The sequence below is a fragment of the Contarinia nasturtii genome, unplaced genomic scaffold, assembly GCF_009176525.2.
Source record: "Contarinia nasturtii isolate CC-2019 unplaced genomic scaffold, AAFC_CNas_1.1 Cnas_scaffold_129, whole genome shotgun sequence".
In the NCBI taxonomy this organism is placed as follows: Eukaryota; Metazoa; Arthropoda; class Insecta; order Diptera; family Cecidomyiidae; genus Contarinia; species Contarinia nasturtii.
This window is the reverse complement of record NW_022197486.1, coordinates 1,308,245-1,331,267: the sequence shown is the minus strand read 5'-3', so window position 1 is coordinate 1,331,267 and position 23,023 is coordinate 1,308,245. Positions and strand designations below refer to the sequence as shown.

General features: G+C 33.4%; 1 protein-coding gene across 2 annotated transcripts; it reads right to left on the bottom strand.

Moving 5' to 3' along the window:
* Window positions 1-999: 999 nt before the first annotated feature.
* Window positions 1,000-23,023, bottom strand: LOC116341375 (formin-like protein). 2 transcript variants are annotated; one of them, XM_031768405.1, is made up of 11 exons: window positions 21,596-23,022; window positions 14,533-15,353; window positions 6,904-6,987; window positions 6,719-6,805; window positions 4,933-6,175; window positions 4,467-4,705; window positions 4,187-4,397; window positions 3,599-3,891; window positions 2,946-3,500; window positions 2,661-2,783; window positions 1,000-2,581 (listed from the first exon to the last, which is right to left on the bottom strand). In XM_031768405.1, exons 2-11 carry the CDS (start codon window positions 14,815-14,817, stop codon window positions 2,369-2,371), a joined length of 3,333 nt encoding a protein of 1,110 aa, XP_031624265.1. In that variant the 5' UTR covers window positions 14,818-15,353; window positions 21,596-23,022; the 3' UTR covers window positions 1,000-2,368. The 2 variants fall into 2 exon arrangements, with proteins under 2 accessions (XP_031624265.1, XP_031624257.1); XM_031768397.1 differs by having other exon boundaries at window positions 2,369-2,581; window positions 21,769-23,023.

Below are 23,023 nucleotides of genomic sequence, written 5' to 3'. Positions count from 1 at the left end.
TTTCATAACTTTAAAAAACACTTTTTTGTTGACGTCCAATTTCAATGCCTGCAGCAGGCCTAGTAACATGTAACGCGTAATATGCACAATCTATGCACAAACATGTATTTTGCATAGATTTCGCACGTTCTTATTCGATCTTTAGCGAATATTATTCTATACGGGCACAAATTGTGCACATTGTCTTATACACACGCATTTGGTTACTTGGGTGACGTTAGCTGCCTGATCTGATTCAGCTAGCTGAGAAAAACTATACATAATGTCTGCCATTTAGTATTAATTGACTTATTCCACAATGAGAATCCACTTCCATATATTTTGTTGTTCCCACCTTCCAAGCCTCAGCGAATTGGATCATATTAAGAAGCATGTAGTTTGTTTGAAGTTACTCCAAGTTCAGTGAATGCTAGTACAATAAAAAATTGCTTACCGTCAAAATTGCCATTTCAGCTCACTTGTCAGCCTCGAAAATCTACAATTTTCAATATTTTTTAACACTCTAAATGGCATTGAAGACCATCAGGGTATTTTCATTTACATATTTGGATACTTTTTGTTCTAAACCTTCCGAAATCGAAATTCATTTGATCTTCATACGAACGTCATTTATCGAAATGCAGTTCTTATGTAACAATGTACTTTGTTAGTGAGGTTAAGAAGTCACATGGATGCACAAGTCAAATAACAATCTTGTATAGAATCTTGTATACAATTTTTAAAAATGTTCCATTGTGATGATTATGTAAATTCTTTAATTCTAAATAGTTTACGAAGTTAACGATATGCATGTGTGCATTCTTCGGAAAATACTGCACTAAAACTTGAATTGACATATTTACATGGACTTTTAACATATTCAATGAGATATCCAGTTACAATTGTTGTTACAACAGTACCAAAAACTTTGCCAAAACTAAAACACAACGAAAAGTTCGGTGGAAACTTTTCGCCAGCAAAACCATTTGGAAAATTCAAAACAAAAAGAGTCGGTAGAAGTGGTTTTTGTTTTTATTTTATTTAAATTAAATGCTTTGCAAAAGAATATTACAATAATATATGCATAAAAAATAAAATGTCATCTTGTTGTTGTTGTTGTTTGTCATGTGTCAGATTGTACCTATAAGGATTTCGGTTTTTGTTTTGTATTTGCTTGCATTTGACAATTCGTGTTTGTATCATTCACGTGTTTGTACCAAAAGCATTATGTTTCATAAAAAGCTTTGAATTGCGGAGTCAAAAATATATATATTTATATATGTTCTATTTTATCTGCATAAACGTCTGAAATTGTGTTTTTATATAGCTTTTCATAAAATCATGTCATTTTCACTAAATATCAAGAGGCATATTAAAAGACAAAAAAAACGAATGAAATTACACTCAAACATGATTTTTAACCTCGGTCACTTATTTCTGGTTTACAATGCCATTCAAATTTCACTGAATATTTAAATATCGAAAAATTAAACTGTAATACATTTAAAGAAAAGTAGAAAAAAGGGTCAACAAAAATTCGGAGAAAAATCGATTTAAAAATACTAAATAAGAAATTAATGAAGAATAAAATTGAATCACACTGTGTGTTGAAAAATAAATTTAAATTGCTTCGATATAACGCGCACATCTTTCCATCAATTTAAACTCGATAAAATATAATTCCAGCACAAAATGAACTTGTGTCTTACATTTTAAATTGTTGTGAAATGACGAGAAACTGGTGTTTTGTGCAGACTGGAATGTATAATTTTAAAAAATGGAACATAATTGTAACATCATTCCGTATGCCGATTTCTGCGGCAGTCTATTGAAATTTGGAATGTCGAATGTTTTGTTTGATCCCATTTTTGATTTTAAATGAAAACTCCACAAAAAAAAGATAATAAAACTGACGACACATTTTACATTAAGCAAGGACAATTACTATCAACATTTTTGTATTATTTGTATCATTCATACCTACAACAATTGAATTAACAAAGAACTAAATAAAGAGATGAAAATATTAAATTTTATACAAAATGAATGTCTGTCACTGGCAGACAATTGAAATAATATCATTAAAAACAGGGGTCGAGATAAAAAAAATCAATACATTGATTAAATAATTTAAAAATGAAGCATTCTATCGAGTAGTTTCATCGAACTACGATTAAATGTGATTTCAATTAAAAACAGCACTCGATAAAAGATTTTTTGTTTTTTGTTTTATCTTTTCTTCCTCCATTTCGAAATTTATCATTTGATTTCTGAATACTTTTAATATAAGGCCATTTGTTTGATGCTAAATTGTTTTTTTTTTTGCACAAAAGAAACTATAATATTATTCACAGTACGACCCATTCAAAAGAAAACAAAATTTGTAAAATTATACATCTAATTCTTCGATGGTTCTCGATAAACGATTACTATCGATGCGCCTTCTTTGACTTCGACGAACTGCATCGGCTCGTCGATACGGCTCATTTTTTAAACCTAATAATATATCCTCTAAAGCACCGTTATACACTTCATCCTGCTGAAGTAACTTCTTCTCACGCACTGCATTCGTTTTACTCTTTAATTCGTTGATCACTGCTTCCTGCAAATTTTTGATAAAACACATACATTTTCATTAGCTATCAATTACAAACTTTGATTCGATTTTGAATGAAATGTACCTGCTGTTTCTTTTGATTTATTTTATTATTACGTAGTACAACTTCATCGTTTTGCTTTTTACTGGCTGCTAATGCGGTCGCCTGATCCAATCGCCTTCTTTGTTCATTTTCTTGATCGGCAGTCTAAAAAAAATGAGAAAAAAAATATTTTCATAATTTTAAATTAATTTTTCTCCTAATTATAATGTAAAAGTAAATTAAATTAAAGGTGTAAAGAGGATAAAGTAAATTAACACGTGTTCTTTGTGATTTTAACTAAAAAAATGTCTATTAACAAAAACTCACCTTAACTCCACGTTTGAAACGCACCAAAAGTGAGAAGAATGCATTTGCATCGGTATTTCGCGATGATTCACCGAAATACTCAACACATTTTGTGAATGCATCTTGTGCATTTTTCGCTTCTTGTCGCATTTTTCGCAATTTCTCTTCGGAATTTGTGAGAAAATCTTTTAACACCAAATTTTGCGGCCCTTTATTTCGTACATCGGCCTCTTTGCGCACAATATCCATTCCTTTTTCCAATTCTTGTACATCGGTCATTAGATTTTCTAATGATACTTGTGCGGCTTTTTCAATATAAATCAATTCCGTATCGAAATCAAGTAATTCGGGAAACTTTTGACGTATGGTCATGACAATGTAATGCAAAAGGCACATGCGTTTATCAGTCGATTTAGTATCCAACAATGTGTCCAAACTTTGTAATTTAAAACCGTACGCAGGCCCGCGTTTATTGCTATTCAAATAATTACCAAATGCCAATACAACTTCTAATACTGCTTTGAATTTTTTCGATGATTTAACTGCGTTCGATGCATTGAGTATGGCCGCAACTTGCTGAAAAATAAAATAGATAACATTTCGAATGATATAAACATTCCAATTTTAGTTGAGAAGAGAAGAAAAAAAAAATTGTCGAAAAATTCGATTCTTACCGGATTAATAAGATGTAAACTATCAAAGAAATTGCCCATATAATTCATGATCGCCAATTTTGACGAGATACGTTCAACTCGTGCCAATTGCATCATGAATTTATCTTCGTCGGTTAAAAGGTTTGGATCCTTTCGATCGGCAATATACTCTTTGTATGCTTTAACTTCTTGTTCAGTTGGTGTCACTTTTTGCAGAATTTCCACATTTTCCAATGAGATTTGTTTCAAATCCAAATTATTAATGGCCTGAATAATCTTATCAATCGGCATATCGAGTTTTCGTCGAGAGATTGCTGAAGAAATACAAAAAAAGGACAGTTTGAATTAAATGATTTTTGAAATGGTCATTTGGGCAGACATGTGATTATGCTGTCCATCAAAATTGTATCTCTAAGACATTGTCGCACATAGAGGTGTAAACGAATCACCAAATCTTGTGTTGTGTGCTAAACTGTTGCTGTATCTACGCATACAACACATCTTCTGATCTGATATAGCTATTCGGATATTTCCAGCAGCGAATATTTATCCAGCATAATCATACTTGGGACTGATTTTTAATACTATTCTCGAATTTCGATCACTCACCAATATTTCTCAATCTCGTGTGTTCTAACACAGATACATTTTCTGGTTTCTTAAAACGTTTACTTGGAAACGCTAATAAACCATCAACCTCCGATTGTCCGTTCGCCATAATGCCGCCCATACCAATTTTAAAACGTTCTTCAAAATCAACAAAATCGATTTCCTTGTGAAGTTTTTCATCGTCCAATTCATTGAAAATTGTTCCACGAACCTGAAATCAATGCGATTAATTTAAAAATTTAAAATAAATACCATATCATGCAAATTGAATGAATCGTACTTGATTTGGTTTCAATGGCACCCAGTTAAGTGTTGGCAGCTTATATTTTGTGACGTGTTTTCGTTTAATCGTCATTGCTCCATCGGGTGCTGGCATAAAACCGGGAATTGGAGGTGCCGGCGGTGTGGGTAGGTGTTTATTCATGGGCGGAGGTGCTGGAATATTCATTGGAGGTGGTGGTGGACATGGCGGTGGCTTTGGAGGTTCCGGTGGTTTTACTTCCGCAATTACTTGATGAACTGCAATTAGAAAACATCATTTCGATTTTGATCATTTAACGACAATTTTCAATTTGACTTCAATTTTAAATTTCATGCATTGATATGACGCATTCATTTTAAATAAATCATTTTTTGGAATCTTTTTTATGCAACATTTATAATTTTCAACATATTTCTTGGATTTTTTTCATCGTATGAAATAAACAACATATTTGATAAATCATTGATTTGAGAAGGTTGCTCACCTGAATCGTTTGAATTTTTCGCCAAATCGGAAAGTTTCTCGTTGATCGATGTGCCTTTTGGCAGCGACTGTGTAAGCGTTTGTAATTCCAAATTTTTAGTTTCTAGCATATTTTGGCGATTTTTCAATTCCATTTCATTTTGTTTCAATACTCGTCGTAATGTGGATACTTCTTCATCGGTTTTTTGTTTTATTTGACTTAGTTCGTCGCGTTCGCTGCGCACTTGTTGTAAATCCGAATTTAATTCGGCCAATTTATACATAAAATGTCGTTCATTTTCGTTGATACGATCCAGTGCACGGCTTAAATCCTCTTCTAATTCTTGTACACGTTCAAGTGCCGCTGTTTTTGTTTCACTGTCTTCCATCAATGCGGCCACATTGAATACATTGTCCAAATATGCGGAAATTTGAACGTGCAACTCTTCCGATTCGGTTAAACGTAATTTTTCCAAATATTCATCTAAGCCGAGCGACGTAAATTCGTATTGTAAATGAACGCGATAGTTCATATCTTCAACCGAATGAACAACAATATTAATGAATTGCATACAAGCCACCATAAAATCAATGTTAAACATTTCATAATTTATGAAATATTCCATGAGCGTTTGAAAGCGTTTCCCTTCATGGCATACACTTTTAAAATTATCAAATGCCGATAGAATGATTTCATGGCCACCCTTAACCAAACATATGGCCGCCAATAATTCCAAGACCAATGCTTTGGTCCGTAACGATTTATGAATGAGACTAATTGCAATGCAATTGATCGCTTCGCGATGCTGAATCACCATGTTAAAACCATATTTATTATTCATAATTGCGCGCAAGCACATGATACACACATGAATGTCATCGGTTGATGCGCCCATATTCAATTTGGCTATGTGTCGCGATCGACGTCTTAAATTTGGACTATCAACCAATTCCTCTAGGCTTGGCCGAAGAAAACCATTTGATGGTTTTGCATCGCCGCTTGCAGTCGATGTAGTTGTTGTCGTTGTTGTATTTGTTGCATTTCGGCTGTTTAATTGTTCATCCGAACCATTTTGTGTGTCTTCAATTCGTTGTTCATAGCGCATCATTATCAAGCGAAAACTTAGGTAATCGACCAGCGAATCTAGACCCTGATTCTCTTCGTCCAAAAACTCTTTAACCCATTCAATGTGATTGGTTCGCAACGAAATTTCGAGGTCACGAAGTACTTGCGTTGACGTTGATTCACCGACTATTTTCCGTTTCTGAAACAAACAAAAAAAAACATTGAAATCAGAAAAAAAAACAAATCGGAATTAGAATAAGAATAATAGCATGGCATGGCATGAATAACGAAGATTGTCAACTGCTATAATAACTTCTCGTATAGATCATATGATCATCTACAATGACATTCATCAAAAACGTAATTATTTATTAATGAAAGTCTTGAATTGTGTAAAATGACACAAAAAAAAGAGGCGAAATAACATGCGAACAATGTGATGATCGTACGCGAGAGCGCGTGTAAACATAAAATCTGCAAGTAGTGAATATTCTGAGTGCAAAAGAGCATGACATTCAGTTGTATCTTGCATTCGTATCTAAATCGATTAAGTCATAATGACAAACGCCACTCGTGTCGTACGTCAAGCGTGTATTTAATTAACGATTTTTTTTGCGCTTCTGCTGCTATTTGCTACTCTTCCTGTTGCCACTATTGTGCGCTGTGTATTTATACATACTATTTCACAATATTGCAGCATGTGATTGTTTTTTTTTTCTCATCGTTTTTTCTTCTTACTTACCCGGTGGCTCTTTGAGGCGGTCGGATCAAGATATGTGCGTAGTTTCGTTAAATAGTGCGATGGTGGATCTTTTGCTTGTACCATTTCCTAGTGCGCAATTGAATGAATGAAATAAGTTCGTTAGAAATGAAATAAAAAGTTTGTTGATTTATGCAAATCTCAAAAGCAGTTTTATGAACTCTTACTTGATCACATATGATGTCCCATTTCTTTTCATTGTCGTAGTTTTTCAGCAGTTTCGCTTTATCCGGCGGTAGATCCATTGATGCCTGAAATACACACAGAACAAAGAAAAAACACGCACCGGAAATGCATTTTACTATTTTTATGCAATACAAACAAAAAAAAACACTGAAAGGATTATAATTGTTGAGATTAAGATGTTATTTGAATATAATTTTGACAGAAACAGAGAAAGACTCTTGAATCACCGAGATCATAAGATTTGGACGTATTTTCGTGCGCAAATGAATTATGCGCAGATATTCTAATTTCTAATCAAAAGGAATTTCCGTCAGAGATTTGTGTTTTGTGCCTTTTTCGCCTTTTGCTTTATTGAATATAATTGAGTGTGTCGTTTGGGTTACTTGTGAGTGATTTAGAGCGCAAATTAGTCATTTTTTTCTCTCTCTATTGGACATGTCATGTACGCTATGCATTGCACGACAAAAAAAGCAGTTGCAGCGATGTGTCGAAAATAGTGAGCGCTTATGGCATCGTTTGTTGATTTGATGCTTGCATTCATTTAACCAACTGAATAAATGTGTGTACATACAATGTGAATGCAATTTGATCTAATATTTCAATCGTAACATTCAGCCATAAATATTCATAATGGTGCTTGTTTCACTCTTTCAATCTCTCTCTCTTTCGTCGTTTGTTTTTATTGCGATCATTCGTTCTGTTTTTGTGCGCTTCGTTTCCGCCAAAACCTATTCGCACAAATTGTTGTAATTTGTTCATTTTCGCTTTCTCAAAAAACAAAAACAAAAAAAAAACAAAATTGTCACATAGTATACTCTCAGTGTGATAAGTAACTTCTCACTATCTCACAGTGAGTGGTAAAAGTAAGTGCTCAAAAATGGCATGTTTGGCTGTTTAAACACGAAAAAAAAGAAGCAAGGCCATAACCAAACAAACACATTCAGTTTTCCAGATAAAGAGCGCACATTATATTTTGATATTACATCGTTATGTCAATCATGGGAAAGAGAGAGATAGTACATAAATCGTAAATGGGCATACTATTAATTGGGCTGTGATTTATGAATGTTGGCTTGAGATTATGAAAAAGGGTGACACGATATGCATAAAGAAATCTCTATTTTAATCGCAATTCAACGGATTCAAAGGTTTCTCAATGGAGAGTGAAAAAAAAAATCTACAGAATGATTATACAAAGACCGAAAACAAAGAAAACTTGCTTATCCACTGTCAAAAGATCAAACTTTTTAAAAACAACATAATGAATGAATTGTTAATATTCAATTTGTGCAAATGCCTTCGTTGTACATATACACACAATCGACTCGGAATAGTACAACACAAAACGAAGAGAGGAAATGACAAATGCAAACGAGCGCGCGCGCACATTGAATATGAAGAAGAAAAAAAAATATTTCTGAGAAAAGGGGAACCCCATGGAAATTGATTGATGCTGAGACTAATATAGACTGAAAAACTTTGTACAATCGATCACACGCCGAACGACTCGACTTTCGGCTCATCGGCAAAAGTGAAAAGGCTGCATTGCAAACAACAACCATATGGTAGTTTTTGGTTTCGGTTCGGTTTGATGATAACACACAAAATGGCAAATGGAATCACATAAAATGCATGCGGTTTTACTTATCGTTCCGTTGATCGTATCGTTTTAAGAGTCTTGCATTTGCTTTTTCTCTCGATATTCTTGGTCTGGGTTTTCATCATGTACCAGAGAGACAGAGAGACAGCCTCTGTTTTTACTGAAATGGTTCAAAGATCAAATCAGTTGTTAGAAGATTAAAAAGTTGCATATACATAAAAGAGAAATAGAAAGAAAGACACTGTGCTTCATTCAAATACAAGAGATACTGTTCATACGGCATCAGTATGCATACGAAGACTGTTTAAAGGCAATATTGTGCATGTTTTTTGTGCAACTCATATGTATCAATGTCTAAGTCCATGATTTAAGTGGTTCAAATCAGTTTTGTCTTAAAAGTCATCATTAAACTGTAACACATACTATACACAGATACACAAACACATCAAATGGCAATCTGTTATATATCATCGTCATTGTTGGAGCCGCCAGTGATCTTTTATACATTTTTTGAAGCAAACACAAAAATTACATTAAATACAACAAGAGAAAGAGAGAGAGAGAGAGAGAGAGAGAGAGAGAGAGAGAGGAACGTTTGTTTCTTCTTTTCATATATTCAACTTAAATGTACCATATTCAACTATCGCTCAAACAATGATGTGATCGAAGCAAGAAATAGAATGTATAGAAATAATGCCGTTAAGATTCAAGATTGCACAGTTTTTTCTTCAATCAATGTTTTCGTTTTTTTTTTTTCATTTTTATTCATAATTTTATCATCAAATAATGGATATACATTTATATTCTCTGATATTCAATGAGGGCGGGAAATATATATTTCAATTTATTTTGTTATGTTGAAATCTGTTCTTTTCCGATTTGGTCAATTTCAATCACAACTTGACAGGCGCATATTTGTGTAATGCCAGACCAAATTTGTTACAATTCCACATAATCTTTTTTTCTCTTTCAAATTACTCAAAAATCCATTTATTATGAGTTCAATTTATAAATTGTTTGAATTTAAACGATGTTATATTTTCATGTATCCAAATCATGTTTTTGCCCAATAGTTTTTCATTGTATTTTCTTTTTTTAAATGATTTTTTTTTGTTGCTGTAAGCAATAAATAAGCAATGTTTCGAACATAGTTTTAACGCAGAGAAAAAGATGATGAGCAAAGGAACTGAAAGAAATTGAAATTTAGTTTTCAACAACGTCAAAATCATGTAATGAAATTGACTTGCTTGATTAAGAACCATTTGTTATTCGGTTGTTGTTTTTTTCGGTGTAACAGCCACATTTCGTATATGTTTTCATCGTTTTCATTCTCTAATCATTGTCGGCAGCCAAATGTGGAGAAATTATATACAAATATTTTAAATAAACATGATAAATGCGTACAGTAAATATAAAATTCGATGGATAATATAATGCGAGCTACTCGAATCAACGAATAAACGAACGAACGAACGAACGAAAAAAGCAAGTGATCAAAGCCCACAGGAAGTTCATTATCATTTAAATACATACAAGACCAATTTTTTTTATGAATAACGATTTGTTGATTGGTGCTGCTGTGCCATTTACGATTAACACACATCAAAATGCAAACGTTTACTATGAATGAGGCCGACAGTGCCGCCACCACCGCCACCGCTGCCACGCAGTCCTTTTCCATTGATTACCCATATTGCACTTTTCAAGTGAGCTTCAACTCATCAAATTCAAATCGACCGAATAGAGAAATTCAGAGATGGGCCACACAAAGCTGATTGATTTATGCATTTCATTTTCTTTATCAATTCATGAATGGTGAGATTTTTTCTTTCTTTCGAAGATCAAAAACCAAAACGATTTTTTTTTTTTTTTTTTCAAAATTGATGATTCAGCTTTAAATTCGCCCATCTCTGTGCGGTTCATTTGAAATCTAAAAACGTGATTATATTCATTTCCAGTTTAAAAGTACCATTTGAAACGATTAATTTTTATTAGATTTCAGCACACGTTAAATTAATACCTCGTAAAAAGTTTTTATGATCGACCGGAAAATGCCGGCGGAAAAATGAAAAACGTGAAACTGGTTGTGAGCTTGTTGTTGTTGGTCTTCTTCAAGACATGTCACTCTGATTTACTGACTCACTTCAATTATTCTCTTTTTCCTCGACATGAATTGTGCCCCCCCCCCCCTCTTCTACTAATTGATTATATCAGCGACATTTAGTGAAAATCAGTTCATTCACCTAATTGCATATATGAATATGTGTATGTTTGCTTTTCTCCACAATGGAACCTGTCGTCATCAAGTCTCGATAAAATACACTTTAATAAAGGATGGACTGAAAGAAGTCTGTATTTACGGTTTGTCGATTTTATGTGTATTTGATTGTACGAGCAATTTTAAATTGAGCTTTCATTTCAACGTCAATGTCAGGTTTATGAATGCAGAGTTTGATAAATTGCTTTTCACTTTTCGAAATCGTAAAATGGTGTCTATCAAAATGGAGACAACCAAAGCGATTTATCGATTGTGCAATATTATGTTGATGTGGTAGTAGGAGGTTCACCCCCACCGGCGAATGAATTTAATGTTAACATGTCAACGTATATGTAAAATGTAGTGGTTTTTGCCAATTAAATGACTTTGGTCGACCTCATTTCCCGTTCTCGACGCAATACTTTGGGTGTTAATGGCAGCTTTTAAAAAAACCGTTTGCTTGGTTAATGTTCAAAGTTGTGCTGGTTCTTCGATTTAATTTTTCGAGCCCCATTTGCCAAATAACTGATTTCCATTTAATTAAAAACTAATTATTATTGTCACGACACAGTGATGACGACAAATCGTAAAAGAAATGTTTTCCTTATATCACACAAATGTTGAAAAACTTTTATAGCGTTAGCGATAGTTGGCAAATTTGTGCCAATCACAATGGTAAAGCGCACTAGGGTCGAAATCGAAAATAGTTTACGCTATACACACATCGTTTGTGCTATTGAACTGTCATCCATTAAATTGATATTATCAGTAAATTACGTTAAGGTGTTCGCTTTAGCACTGATTTTATGGTATTCTTTTTGCGGTCTCCAATAAAAGATATTGACAACCAATCCGAAATGAATATAGCACTGACAAAACACTATAAAATCGGGAGCAATGGTGATATCGAATTTGTGGGAAAGGGCATCAAAATTGAGTCAATTTAAGTAGAAGCTTAAGGTTAATTGTCATTTAATCAATTGAACGAGCATGAATCTCATGCATAAACACACACAAACACAGAGAAGAGGAAAGAGAGAGAGTGAAACATGTTTATTGAGAGTCGTTATTTTTGTTTGTTTGTTTGTTTTCGGAACGACGAAGAAATAGTTGTGCTTCGATAAAAAAAGGTAGTTTTGAGACTATGAATTTAATGGTTTGTAATATTAAGCACAACACCAATACACTATATTTATTTTCAGTGTTTATTAATAGACGGTTCGTCAACACTTGGCCAAAACGAAATATTAAAAATCATTCATTTCGAATGAAGGCGACCAATTATCAAGAATGTATTCTCCTTAAACGATTTTAATATGTGTACATGTTTGTCTTGGATCATTGTATGCCCAGATTTGAACGCAACAACGTAATATATGAAACAGACGCCATCAATTGATTTTGTTAGGCAAGAATTTGAATTTTTTTTTTTTTTTTCAGTCACATTCATGTTGAGAAAAAAAAAACAGCAGTGGCCGGTCAGGTTTTTGTGCCTTGAAAAAAATTGCATGCGATAATGAAAATAAATGCATGAGTCAACTTTTTTTCTCTCATACTTATCAAATTCAAAGTAAAATTCCACTTTAATCAAACAGTTGATTAGCCATATTTTTCACGTTTTTTTTATGTTTTGCTATGGATAGCACAACATATTTGAATTGATCATATTTGCAATAAAATAACGAATGGCAAACGACAGTCATTTCGACGTCGTCTAGAGAGCCTACTTAATATTCTAATGATATTTTCGAGAATCGAAAGCGCTAAAAACGGCAGAACCAGTATATACGAATGAACATTTAAATGTTTCTATTGAGGCTAATCTGGTGATGATTCGCACGCGCGATATAAACAAGCGCATATGCTTTCGATAATGACGGAATAAATTCAACAACTGTCCCGAACGAATCAATTACAAACCATAAAAATCCAATTCTAATGCTTTTGTTAGTCATTTCATAAATAAATAGCAGAGATGAGAGCATTCACCAAAATGACGACGCATATCATAATACACAAATGGCAAAGAACCAACAACAACAATCGTCTATGATTCACTCATGATCTCATACTGAAAGAAATCCTTCGTGCCATTTAGATATGGCATTTGATTTCTCGGTTACACGGTCGTAGTAAGTCTGATTGTGGTTGCGTCTATGTGAGTGAGCGCACGAGTGCTTGTTATTTTTCTCTCTTTTTTTTTCTTTTTGATGGATAACATTTCGACAAATAAATAAAATTTGAATAAATGTCGAGTGTGACGAGTACTGTTTATATATCAATCGCAAAAATGTTGAGTCGACCATACGATATACTGTCTGTGTCATTTCAATAAAGAGAATACTTCACGAAGTGTGTGTATTTGAACGATAAAAAAAGACAATAATAATTCATATTGTTTTTTATTTTGTCGTTGTTCTCATCGCAAGCGATTTTTAATTGTGCATCTCTGGTTTGCTTGGTCGATGTGAATGAAATTGCAGCCAATTTGTTTTTGAGGATTATCATCAACAATATGTGGCTGCTTTGGTTGTTGTGTCAAAAGCACTTGATTACGCTTGAATTGAAAAACTGAATGAAGAATTACACACACATTGTGTCTGTGCTTTCGTTTTTTTTCTGGTTCGTTCAATTTTATGTTTGCTCAACATTTCCGACCATTTGTCCAATTCAACAAATTGTGTTTGAATGTTGTTAATTGCGAATTCAAGCGCAATTTCGAATTATTTTTGTATGTGTGTGTGTACATATAGAAAAAAGTGGGCTATGATTTCGTTTTTCCAATTTGATTGCACACACAATGTAAAAAATACACGTGGAACGAAAAAGAATATCGATGCGAAAAAACCGACGCTCGCAAATGTGAATACCTTTTTTCGATTGCGTTTCTCTGTGGCATAATAATCACTTGTCGCTTTGAACCATATTCACATTTGTATTGTTCACATTTGAGGTTTGCTCTCTTTCTCCGCTTGTGGTTTTTTTAGCATTGTTATTGTAAAAAATTACGAATTTATTGTTGTTAGACAACATTAAAGTTTTTTTTTATTTTGAAATTTTCATTTCCCTTTAATTTCTATTTTAAATACACGGACGAGCAAACTGCGCGCAAAGTTTAATTTGAACAACCGTAATATTCAGTCTATATATCTAGAATAAATAAATAACAATTGGACTGAACGCATTGCTGTTAATCATGTCGTCATTATTATAACGGTTTCTATCTATAAAAATTCACATCAAAATAAACATTTGATACATTTAAAAAGAAATAGCCTCGTTTTCTGTACTCTCGTTTATGTTTTTTTTTTTATTTTCATTCGTCCAAAAGTCCAAGTAAAGAAAAAACGAAATTTATTCAACGAGATAAACAAAATCAAGATAACAAAAACACACTTTGCTTGTTGTGTCGATAATTTTTCCAATGAGATTCAGTCACTCTGTTGAATGATTTATAAACTGACCGAAGGCGAAGGTGAATGATAATCATGATACGAAATAATCTTAGATATGTTTTTAAGTCATTTAAATGGATTTGCCATTCAAATAAATACTAGATCTTTAAAAGGGGCTAATCAATTTAACTGATAAATGTGATGATTAATTCGACAAAATTTCAATGTCATGTTTATTTTTCGCTAATCGATCAAAGACGATTGGCGTGTGACACCTCAATGAAATCATTTAATTCTATTTTTGTCTCTTCTCTGATTCATGCGCCTCATCCGATTGAATTGAAATTGAAAAACTTACCAAAACTTTGGCAAATCGTTTGTCGAGTTCACTGTGATCGGGCATTGGTACGGCGGCTCGACTCCGGACGCTGGCCTGTCGTACATGATGGTTTTGTTGTTGTTGTCCCGCTTTCCAATTGTTGTGAAAACTCTTTGACGGTGATGTTCGTTTGATGGTTGTTGTTGGTGTTACATTTGTAATTGCTGTGCCGGCCAACACGGCAGCCAAATCATTGCCGGTGTCATTGTGCGTAGGTGATGCAGGAGATTGTGCAGCCGATTCTCTTGATGATGTTAATCCCATATTTATAAATATATGTTTATTCTTTCTCTACTCTTTGTCTACCTTCTCTCTTCAATATAAAATAAATTTTTTTCTCTTCTTATTGCTACGTTTGGTCACTAACAAAAGCGTTTTTTTTTTTTCTTTTTTTCGTGATTTATTTTCTTATATGTTGTGCAACGTTTTTGGGTTTGTCACTTGGATGTGTTTCATTGCGTTTGTAGATTGAAGAAAAAAAATCTGGTTATGCACAGTGAACATATTTCACATACACACACATGCAGTGCATTACAATATCAACATATGCAAACGTTTAAATTGGGTGTGATCGTACTCATTCATTATCGCTCTTTTTTCCCTTTCGCTCTATGTTTAATTTTTTTTGTTCATATATATTCCTCTCATTTGATTAGTTTCTATTCTCTTGGCTGTTGCGGTAGAGAATGCGATACTAATTATTTGGTATACTGTCGGTGTTAGCCTTGTTGTTGTTCACGAATTCCCAGCACATGCGACATGCACGATCGACCATACCGTTGTTATATTATTGCAAATGGCTGTAAAGAGAAAATAACAAATCAGAACTGCATTAAAAAAAAGAAAAAAAATCATCGAAATTCTCATCAAATCTTGCGATGAGAGTGTCTATTTATCATGTTAAATGGTAATTTGGTGTACATTTTTCTGAGCAATATTGCTTTCTTTTTTTTCCCGTGGATTCTCTTCGAGATTGTTTCATCGCTCACTCGCTGTGTTCACAAATTAATGCGCGATAATAATTCCATGAGGCGTCTGCAATTGATGTGAATATTTTCACACTTTAATTTAATTTAATTTGATTTGATGCATTCATCGAGCTGTCGATTGGCACATTAAGAAGCGAAGAAAAAAAATGGCGATACGATTTTCATCAATAGTAAAAGCGACAATGTCCAAAGAAAAAGTCTTCGAAACGATCTCGATTGATCTGACCAATATAACAAACGAAATGAAAAAAGAAAATGAAGAACGATGATGGCGTTCATTGAAAATAAAGCAAGAACACCAGAAATATCATCACTATCCGTCATCGTTTCTTGTTATTGTTATTGCAAACGATGCTGGTCTACATGATTGCTTTTGGTGCGTTCAATTGAATGTTGAACTTTATTTTACGCACAAAGTCGAGCATTTGGGAAGGAACAAGAGAGTACAAAGTGCTTCCATGTGTATATATGAAGAGGGCAAACATTCAACGACCCATCCAACACATGCATTTCAATTTATTGTTATCGTTTGTTGTTTATGCTGCCGCTGTCGTTGTTTTTGTTGTTTGTCATGAAATAACCCACATGTTTTGTACCGATGCGCACAAATTAAACTCGATCACCATTTCGGCCCATTGAACGGGAAATGGATTCGATTTCAGTATCACATTATAGATGCAACAATGGGGAAAAATAGGCGCGTCACATAACTTTGAAGCGTTAATTTTCTTTGTTTTGTCATGATTCTAAATATCGGCTTTACTACTACTGGCAGAATGAAAACCCAAACGAAACGAAACACTTTTAACCAGATCATATTCAAAGTGATTCAGAATTCAATTGAAAGATTTTTCTTTGTTTTTTTTCTTCTCTCTTACTTGGTGACACCCAGTGCCAAATAAGTACCATCAACGAATGCTATGAAATAAATGTCATAAAATAAATAAATATAAATGATGGGCAGACGACACAAAAAAAACATGTTTACATTTGAAATGATAAAGCCCCCCAATTTGCAATGGCCATATAAATTGATTACAATATCCGCATTATCCAATTTGAATTGATGAAGTGCGCAATTTGAAGAACGCTTTTTATTTTTGCACTATCTTGTTTGCTCTTTTTTTCTCAATCTCTCTGTATTTGTTCGTTCGTTTTGCATAAATATTATATAAATGATGAAACACACCGATCAAAAAAAAAAACCTGACGAATAAAGAGAAATGTGCCCCGTTAAATTTAATAAATATTGTGCGTTTGCGAAAAATATAGAATCTGACTGATTGCTTTTGAGAAATGGTGTGTAATGCATGTGCGCTTTTTTGTTGCTTTTGTTTTCATTGCATGCTTATTTATTCTTTTTGTTGTTGTTGTATTTCATTTTTCTGTACGATTTTTTGTTGTGCATTGGCAATACAAAATGTGTCTAGTTCTTGTGAAATGAATAAATTGTGTTCGACTGTTCGCGGTCAATGGAAGTTGTTCATAAAATGTTTTCCATTTGCCATTTTTCCATCTCAATTTTGTAGCTGCCTCTTTCTCTCGTTAAATAGTTTTTTTTTATCGATGTTTCCCTCACGATTCATCGATAAAATAATGTTATCTAAATATCAAATGCATATTTCCACTTGCGAAGCGCATATTTCCATTTAATAAATTAAGATTGGGAGAGTGTGAGAGATCGAGAGAAATTGCGCTTTGTCCATTCCAGTGTGAATCATGCCGGCAATATAAAAACAAAGACGGAAAAATGGCATACAGCTTTCCAGATTAGAATAGAAAAGACTTATAATGTGTCTTAAACTAGTTAATAACCGCATTTGTTTGTGCCGGTATAATGGTTCGCCTTAATTTGCTTATTGGATTGCGTTTGAATTCCTTTTTCGGTTCAAATGAAATTGAGCATATCGTGAGTCGGTCGAACGCGTAAACACGCATAAATACCAAACCATGCCCGTAACCATCCTCTCTTTGCATTGAACTATAAACTTTATCGCTACTCTAATTGCGAAGAGATAAAGAGTTAAACAGCTGAACGTACGTTGCACGATCAAATAATTCAAGTACACGTAAATCATCGCAATTTATTGAAGACAGTTGAATGCGGCGCGTGGTTTATTTTCGTCTTTACTTTTTACTCCATCTTCAATTCGTACAGTTTTTAATTCGAATGGATAAAAAAATACGATTAAATTTGTACATCATTTGTGCTATTTGCGTTCATTTGAGCTTATGCGTAATTTATTCGATTGGCTTTATGAACGGCTATGATGACGATGCCGGCTACGACGACAGCAAATGAATACAATATTTGAACGGCGATTAAAAAGGAGTGCGAAAGAGAAAAAACGAACATATACCCCATATTTTAAAATATCTCTCCAAATACGAATGTACAAAAGAGACTCACGTCCATTTGCCTGTAGCAACAGCCGTCGCAGTAGCATTATAAATTGAGACGGGGCAGCATGTGTGCACTTTTCGCACTCATACACACTTTGCCTTTCCTGTTTCGGTGGAACAGAAGAGCAGCAAAGCAAAAAAAAAAAAAACAAACCCGAACCTTATGTGATTGTATAAATACGAATGCAAAGCACACCAGTTGGAAATATGCAATAGATGCTTATAGTCATGACACACATCACGTAAAATGATACGGATCATGTGTCGAACATGGTTTAGAAGAAAAGCGGACAATTCTCTTTTTTCCATATTTTGTTTTTGCAAATGAATGACGAAGACCGCTCACATGATAAGCAGAAAACACTCCATGCGAATGAAAAAAAAAATTGCGAGACAGAGAAAGAAGAATAGACAAACAAAACGACTGATTTCATTTCTTTTGTTTGAATTGTAAGGAATTTCGACTATTCAACCTGGTTGTCACATGTTGTGGTCATCTTGTGCATTCGCTTTGACAGTTTTCGTTTCTTTCCGGAATTACATGCCGACCATATGCACCAACAAAAAAAATTAACGTCTATTCAACAAACGAATAAACGAAAACTGCTTTAAAAATATTCTTCAAATGAAATAAATAACAATGCTCATTAAATTATGCAGCCGATCACTTTTGAATCAAAAATTCAAAACGGTAGGAGAGCCAAAATAAACAATCGATTCTGCTGCCGACGACGATGACGGTGACATCGAAAGAAAAAGTGTTATTTACATAGAATGCCATTCACGTCTCGGTCTCTCCATTTCATTTCGTAGGGAAAATATTTTAACAGACAATAAAATAAATAAATCACATTTTATTTGATCTTCATTTGTTTTGGGCCATTTTCAGTTTATATGCCGCCATTTCTATTTTAATACGCTGAACCAAATTCGAATGCCAACATGATTTAAAAAAAATTAAACAGCATTTAAACGCATCGACATTTTATGACAATTTGCATCTTGGTCACTTTGGAACGAAGAAAGTAGCGTACTGAATAAATGCGGTGTACATTTTAAAAGTAAAACGCGTACCATATATTCATTTATAGTGTTTGTGCATATCTGTGTGGCTGATATGCATCAATTGACAGATTTTTTCTGTTAGATTTCCTTTTCTCATTTGCATATCAACACAATTAAATGCCTTGTTAACGGCTGTACTCTCCATATACTTCACTCAATAAAAGTAGATTGTAGTATGCAGCACAACACACAATCATCTAATTTGCATATAAATATTGATGCATAACAATGCCTCATTTTAGAACTGCGTGCCAGTTTTATGATCGAGAAGATATTTTCAACGTTGAGAAAGAAAACAAAAACAATCATTCGGATACGCATATTCTATTTGAGTTTCTTTTTTTCTGAAATTCCAATCGCAACGAGATTACGTTATGATATTTTGTTTATGAATGAGAAACAATTTTCTTTCATTGGCCTTAAATTGCTGAACTATGTTTTTACAATATTTTAAAATTGAAACAAAAACAATTTCTGACAAGGAATGTTCGACGCGCGCACTCGCACAAAGTCGCATTTAATGCGAATGACAAAGTACAAGGCATGACACAACGGAAGAAACCTTCTTCTTCAAGCGTGCTAATTCATTGAATACACTTAAGAGGCATCCATCATTCATGCAAGCCGTTCAATAAAAAAGCCATCAACATGTTGTTACATGATTTTAGTGCGTTCCGTTCAACACACAGATCTTCTTTTGCAACAACGGCACACCTTATTACAACAATTTCATAATTATTGTCACTTTCGTTTGACGCATTTTAGCAAAAACAAAATACTTTCTTAGATTGAGGTATTATGTATAAGTATATGCAGTCATATGAGTCTTTTGTATCTGCATGTGTGCACACACAGAGACTTTGTTTTCATGTGATGAGGGAAAAAAAAGTTGCATGAATTTTTTTTGGAATGACGCTGAACAAACAACAAGTCGTACATTAGAAAGGCATAAGTACAGCAATAAAATTGTTTTTTTTTTTTCGTCATATTCAGGAATAACAGACTTTATATTTTAATTTGGCCATGATTATTTCTAGACAGGGGCAATTTTACTTCAATATTGTAATTTTGTTGTTGTTTTCTCTCCCGTCCCTCTCTCTATCTCTCCTTCTCGCTCACTTTAGTTGTTTGTTACTCATTTTTATACTATTTGAGTCACCTTGAGCACAGTATTTTTTGCATGAACAACCAAGATATAATACTGTCGGCACGTTAAATTAAAATTCGTTTCACTTCGAGCTAAAGATTGCACTAGCAATTATGATAGATTCCATGATAAAAACAACAAATCTAAATGTATAATTGGAATTTTGAGAGAAACGCAAAGCAAGTTTTCGTGTACAACATTGTCGGTTGGTGAAAATTAAAAAAACAAAAAATGTTTTCGAATTCGATGTGTTGCAAACCTCTTAAGGTTTACTATATGTTGAGAAATCGACAAAAACAAAAGATGCAATAAGATTGTTTGCTTTGTTGCGAATGATTTGTTTGGGAACCATGTTTTAATCTACATGGTTGTCAGATCGGCAATATCAATATGTCCTTCTTTCTGTGTCACCGTCTCATTATTTATTTCAATTCAAAATTCACACGTATTTACTATTTAAAAGAAAAAAAAAAACACAATTTATCGATAGTTTTATTACATTTTTCTTCTATTTCGTTCGTTGGCATAGTTGAATTTGTATGACTATAGGTTTTATCACACTTTTAAATAGAGTCATGATTATTGTGGCGTCCGCCATACAGTGATGTGATCATGGGTCTCTCATAAACCCAATGATACCCAAACTATAATGATTCAACGAAATTGAAAAATGTAATAAACGAATTGAATCGTGCCATTTGCCGTTTATTGTGAGCAAATTAGCGATGGAAACTTTGATTTCCGTTTATTCCGTATTCATTTTATTCTTGTTCATAGATGACGATGATGAGCTTATTGGTTTCGTAGCAGAAACGAGGCGCTCGATGCGCGTTTTTTTCTCGCTCGTTATAATGTGCATGGGAACACAGCTTAAAGTTGAGGCAAAAAAGAAGAAGAATAATAATAAGAGTAAACATTTGCCTGAAAATGCACTAATACCTTTTACAATTTTACTGATTTAAGAGATTTGATAAACCAATTCTTTAGTTTCTGTTCGTCTCTTTCGATTTCTTTCGCATGCTTCGTGTCTTTCATATTTATATGATTATTTTCCTTGTTATTTTGACTTTTATTGAATCGAAGGCGAATAAACGATTTATATCGTTTGTTGTCGCCGCACATTGCTGTTTGTTTTATTGTTATTGCATGTGAATGCCAATGCACCCACAAAACTCGAGTGACATACACTTCAATCGAATGACTCGATCGAACACAAATGTACGAGTGCGAGTGATTTGGTATTTCCTTTCTTTACGAAAGCAAAAAAAAACAAAAAACAAAAATAACAAATAATTCTTAGGCAAACAGCATACAATGCACACCGATCGAAACTAAAAAGTAATAATAAAAGTATTCTTGCAACAAAAATCAACAACAACCCACTGCATTTTAAGACAAAAAAAAGATATAAACTTCAACATTTATGAAATCTGCATACCAATTAACCATATTAGCTGAGAAGAAAGATAATATAGGCGATGACACGATGAATCGGTTTTCGTTCACACCATTTTATAAGAATTGTGATCCGGCACATACACACAGCGGCACAATCTCGTCCACTTCAGACCAAAATACAATTCGAATGGCAAAGAAACAACAACAAATCACCTTTCAATCTGTTGCACATATACATAGAAAACACACCATGCCACCACACCACAAAACTTGATTTATCACCTTAATTTTTTTTTATTTAAAAAATATGCAATTTCTTATTAATTTTTGTATCTTCTCCGAAAACGACGAAGTGCATTTTTATTCAATCGTATTATCTTTGGCGTTTTTATTTTGTGTAACTATTTATATTTCGTTCACTCAAATTCATTAATACAGCCACAAGCGACCACAAGCTAATCCTCAATGGTAAGTGATCGCACACTTTGTTTGTGCATGCACACACAGACATATAAAACACCATTCATTTAACACGTACAAATTCTTTTTTTTAAACAAATAAAACAGAAAAAAAACACAACACAAGCGAAAAATTACTGCACAAAACTGTTAGTCATCGAAAATAAATCATGTGCAATACGAACTATACACATTTTTTTGGTGTTTTTTTGTTTTTTTTAACAAATCAAATGTTTTCGAATAATCAAACACTTCGCTAATAATAATCTCAATCAATATTTCATTTGTGATTTTTCATTTCTCTGCTTCTTTTGGGTTTTGAATTTGATGCGAGCAATAACGAAACAAAATGTGTTTGTTTCACCCGATGGAATTTGATTTATTTGGTTGATGGGACCGGCAGTGACGGCGTGTGCGAATGTATCATATTTTCACTGTGCGTTTTTCAATGATTTTTATTGGTTATTTTTGATGATTAAACAACAAATTTTCCACACAAACACATTCATGGATCGGTTTTCGGTTTAATTTTAATTATTTTTTTATTCTTTAATTTTGTGAGTATGTTGACGACGGTATATATTGTCGTGGTCGCCGTCGTTTTTGTTGTTATTGTACTGAATTATCGGTTAATAAGAATGTAATAATACACACAATAAAAATTCCGAAAGGATCTTCTCGATAAATAAACTAAGAATGCGTTTCGTTTGCTGTTCACTCTCTTTCGCTCTATCACACTCTTCAATTTAAAGAAGATGAAAGAAAATAACAGGGAAAAAAATAAATCTATATAGATATAGTTTGTTTCTTGTTTCTTTTAGCGTTTGTGCTTTGCGTTTTATGTTTTATTTTGCTGTGTATTCTTTTTCTCTCTCTCGTTTGTTTCGTTTCGTGGTATTTTAATATATGTGGTGTATAGTTGTTGTGGTGGCGTTTTTCGAATCGAGTTTAGTCACATCTCAAATCACAAACTCAACTGAATACACAAAAAAATAAACAACAATATTAT

What these genes read in the sequence shown, in the direction of transcription:
- LOC116341375 (XM_031768397.1), bottom strand. Translation starts at nt 14,817, where the DNA reads ATGGGATTAACATCATCAAGAGAATCGGCTGCACAATCTCCTGCATCA. An exon ending in CCGCCTCAAAGAGCCACCGG is followed by an intron (nt 6,176 to 6,718) that starts GTAAGTAAGAAG and finishes TGTTTGTTTCAG; the next exon opens with AAACGGAAAATAGTCGGTGA. An exon ending in TAAATCAAAAGAAACAGCAG is followed by an intron (nt 2,582 to 2,660) that starts GTACATTTCATT and finishes AAAAATTTGCAG; the next exon opens with GAAGCAGTGATCAACGAATT.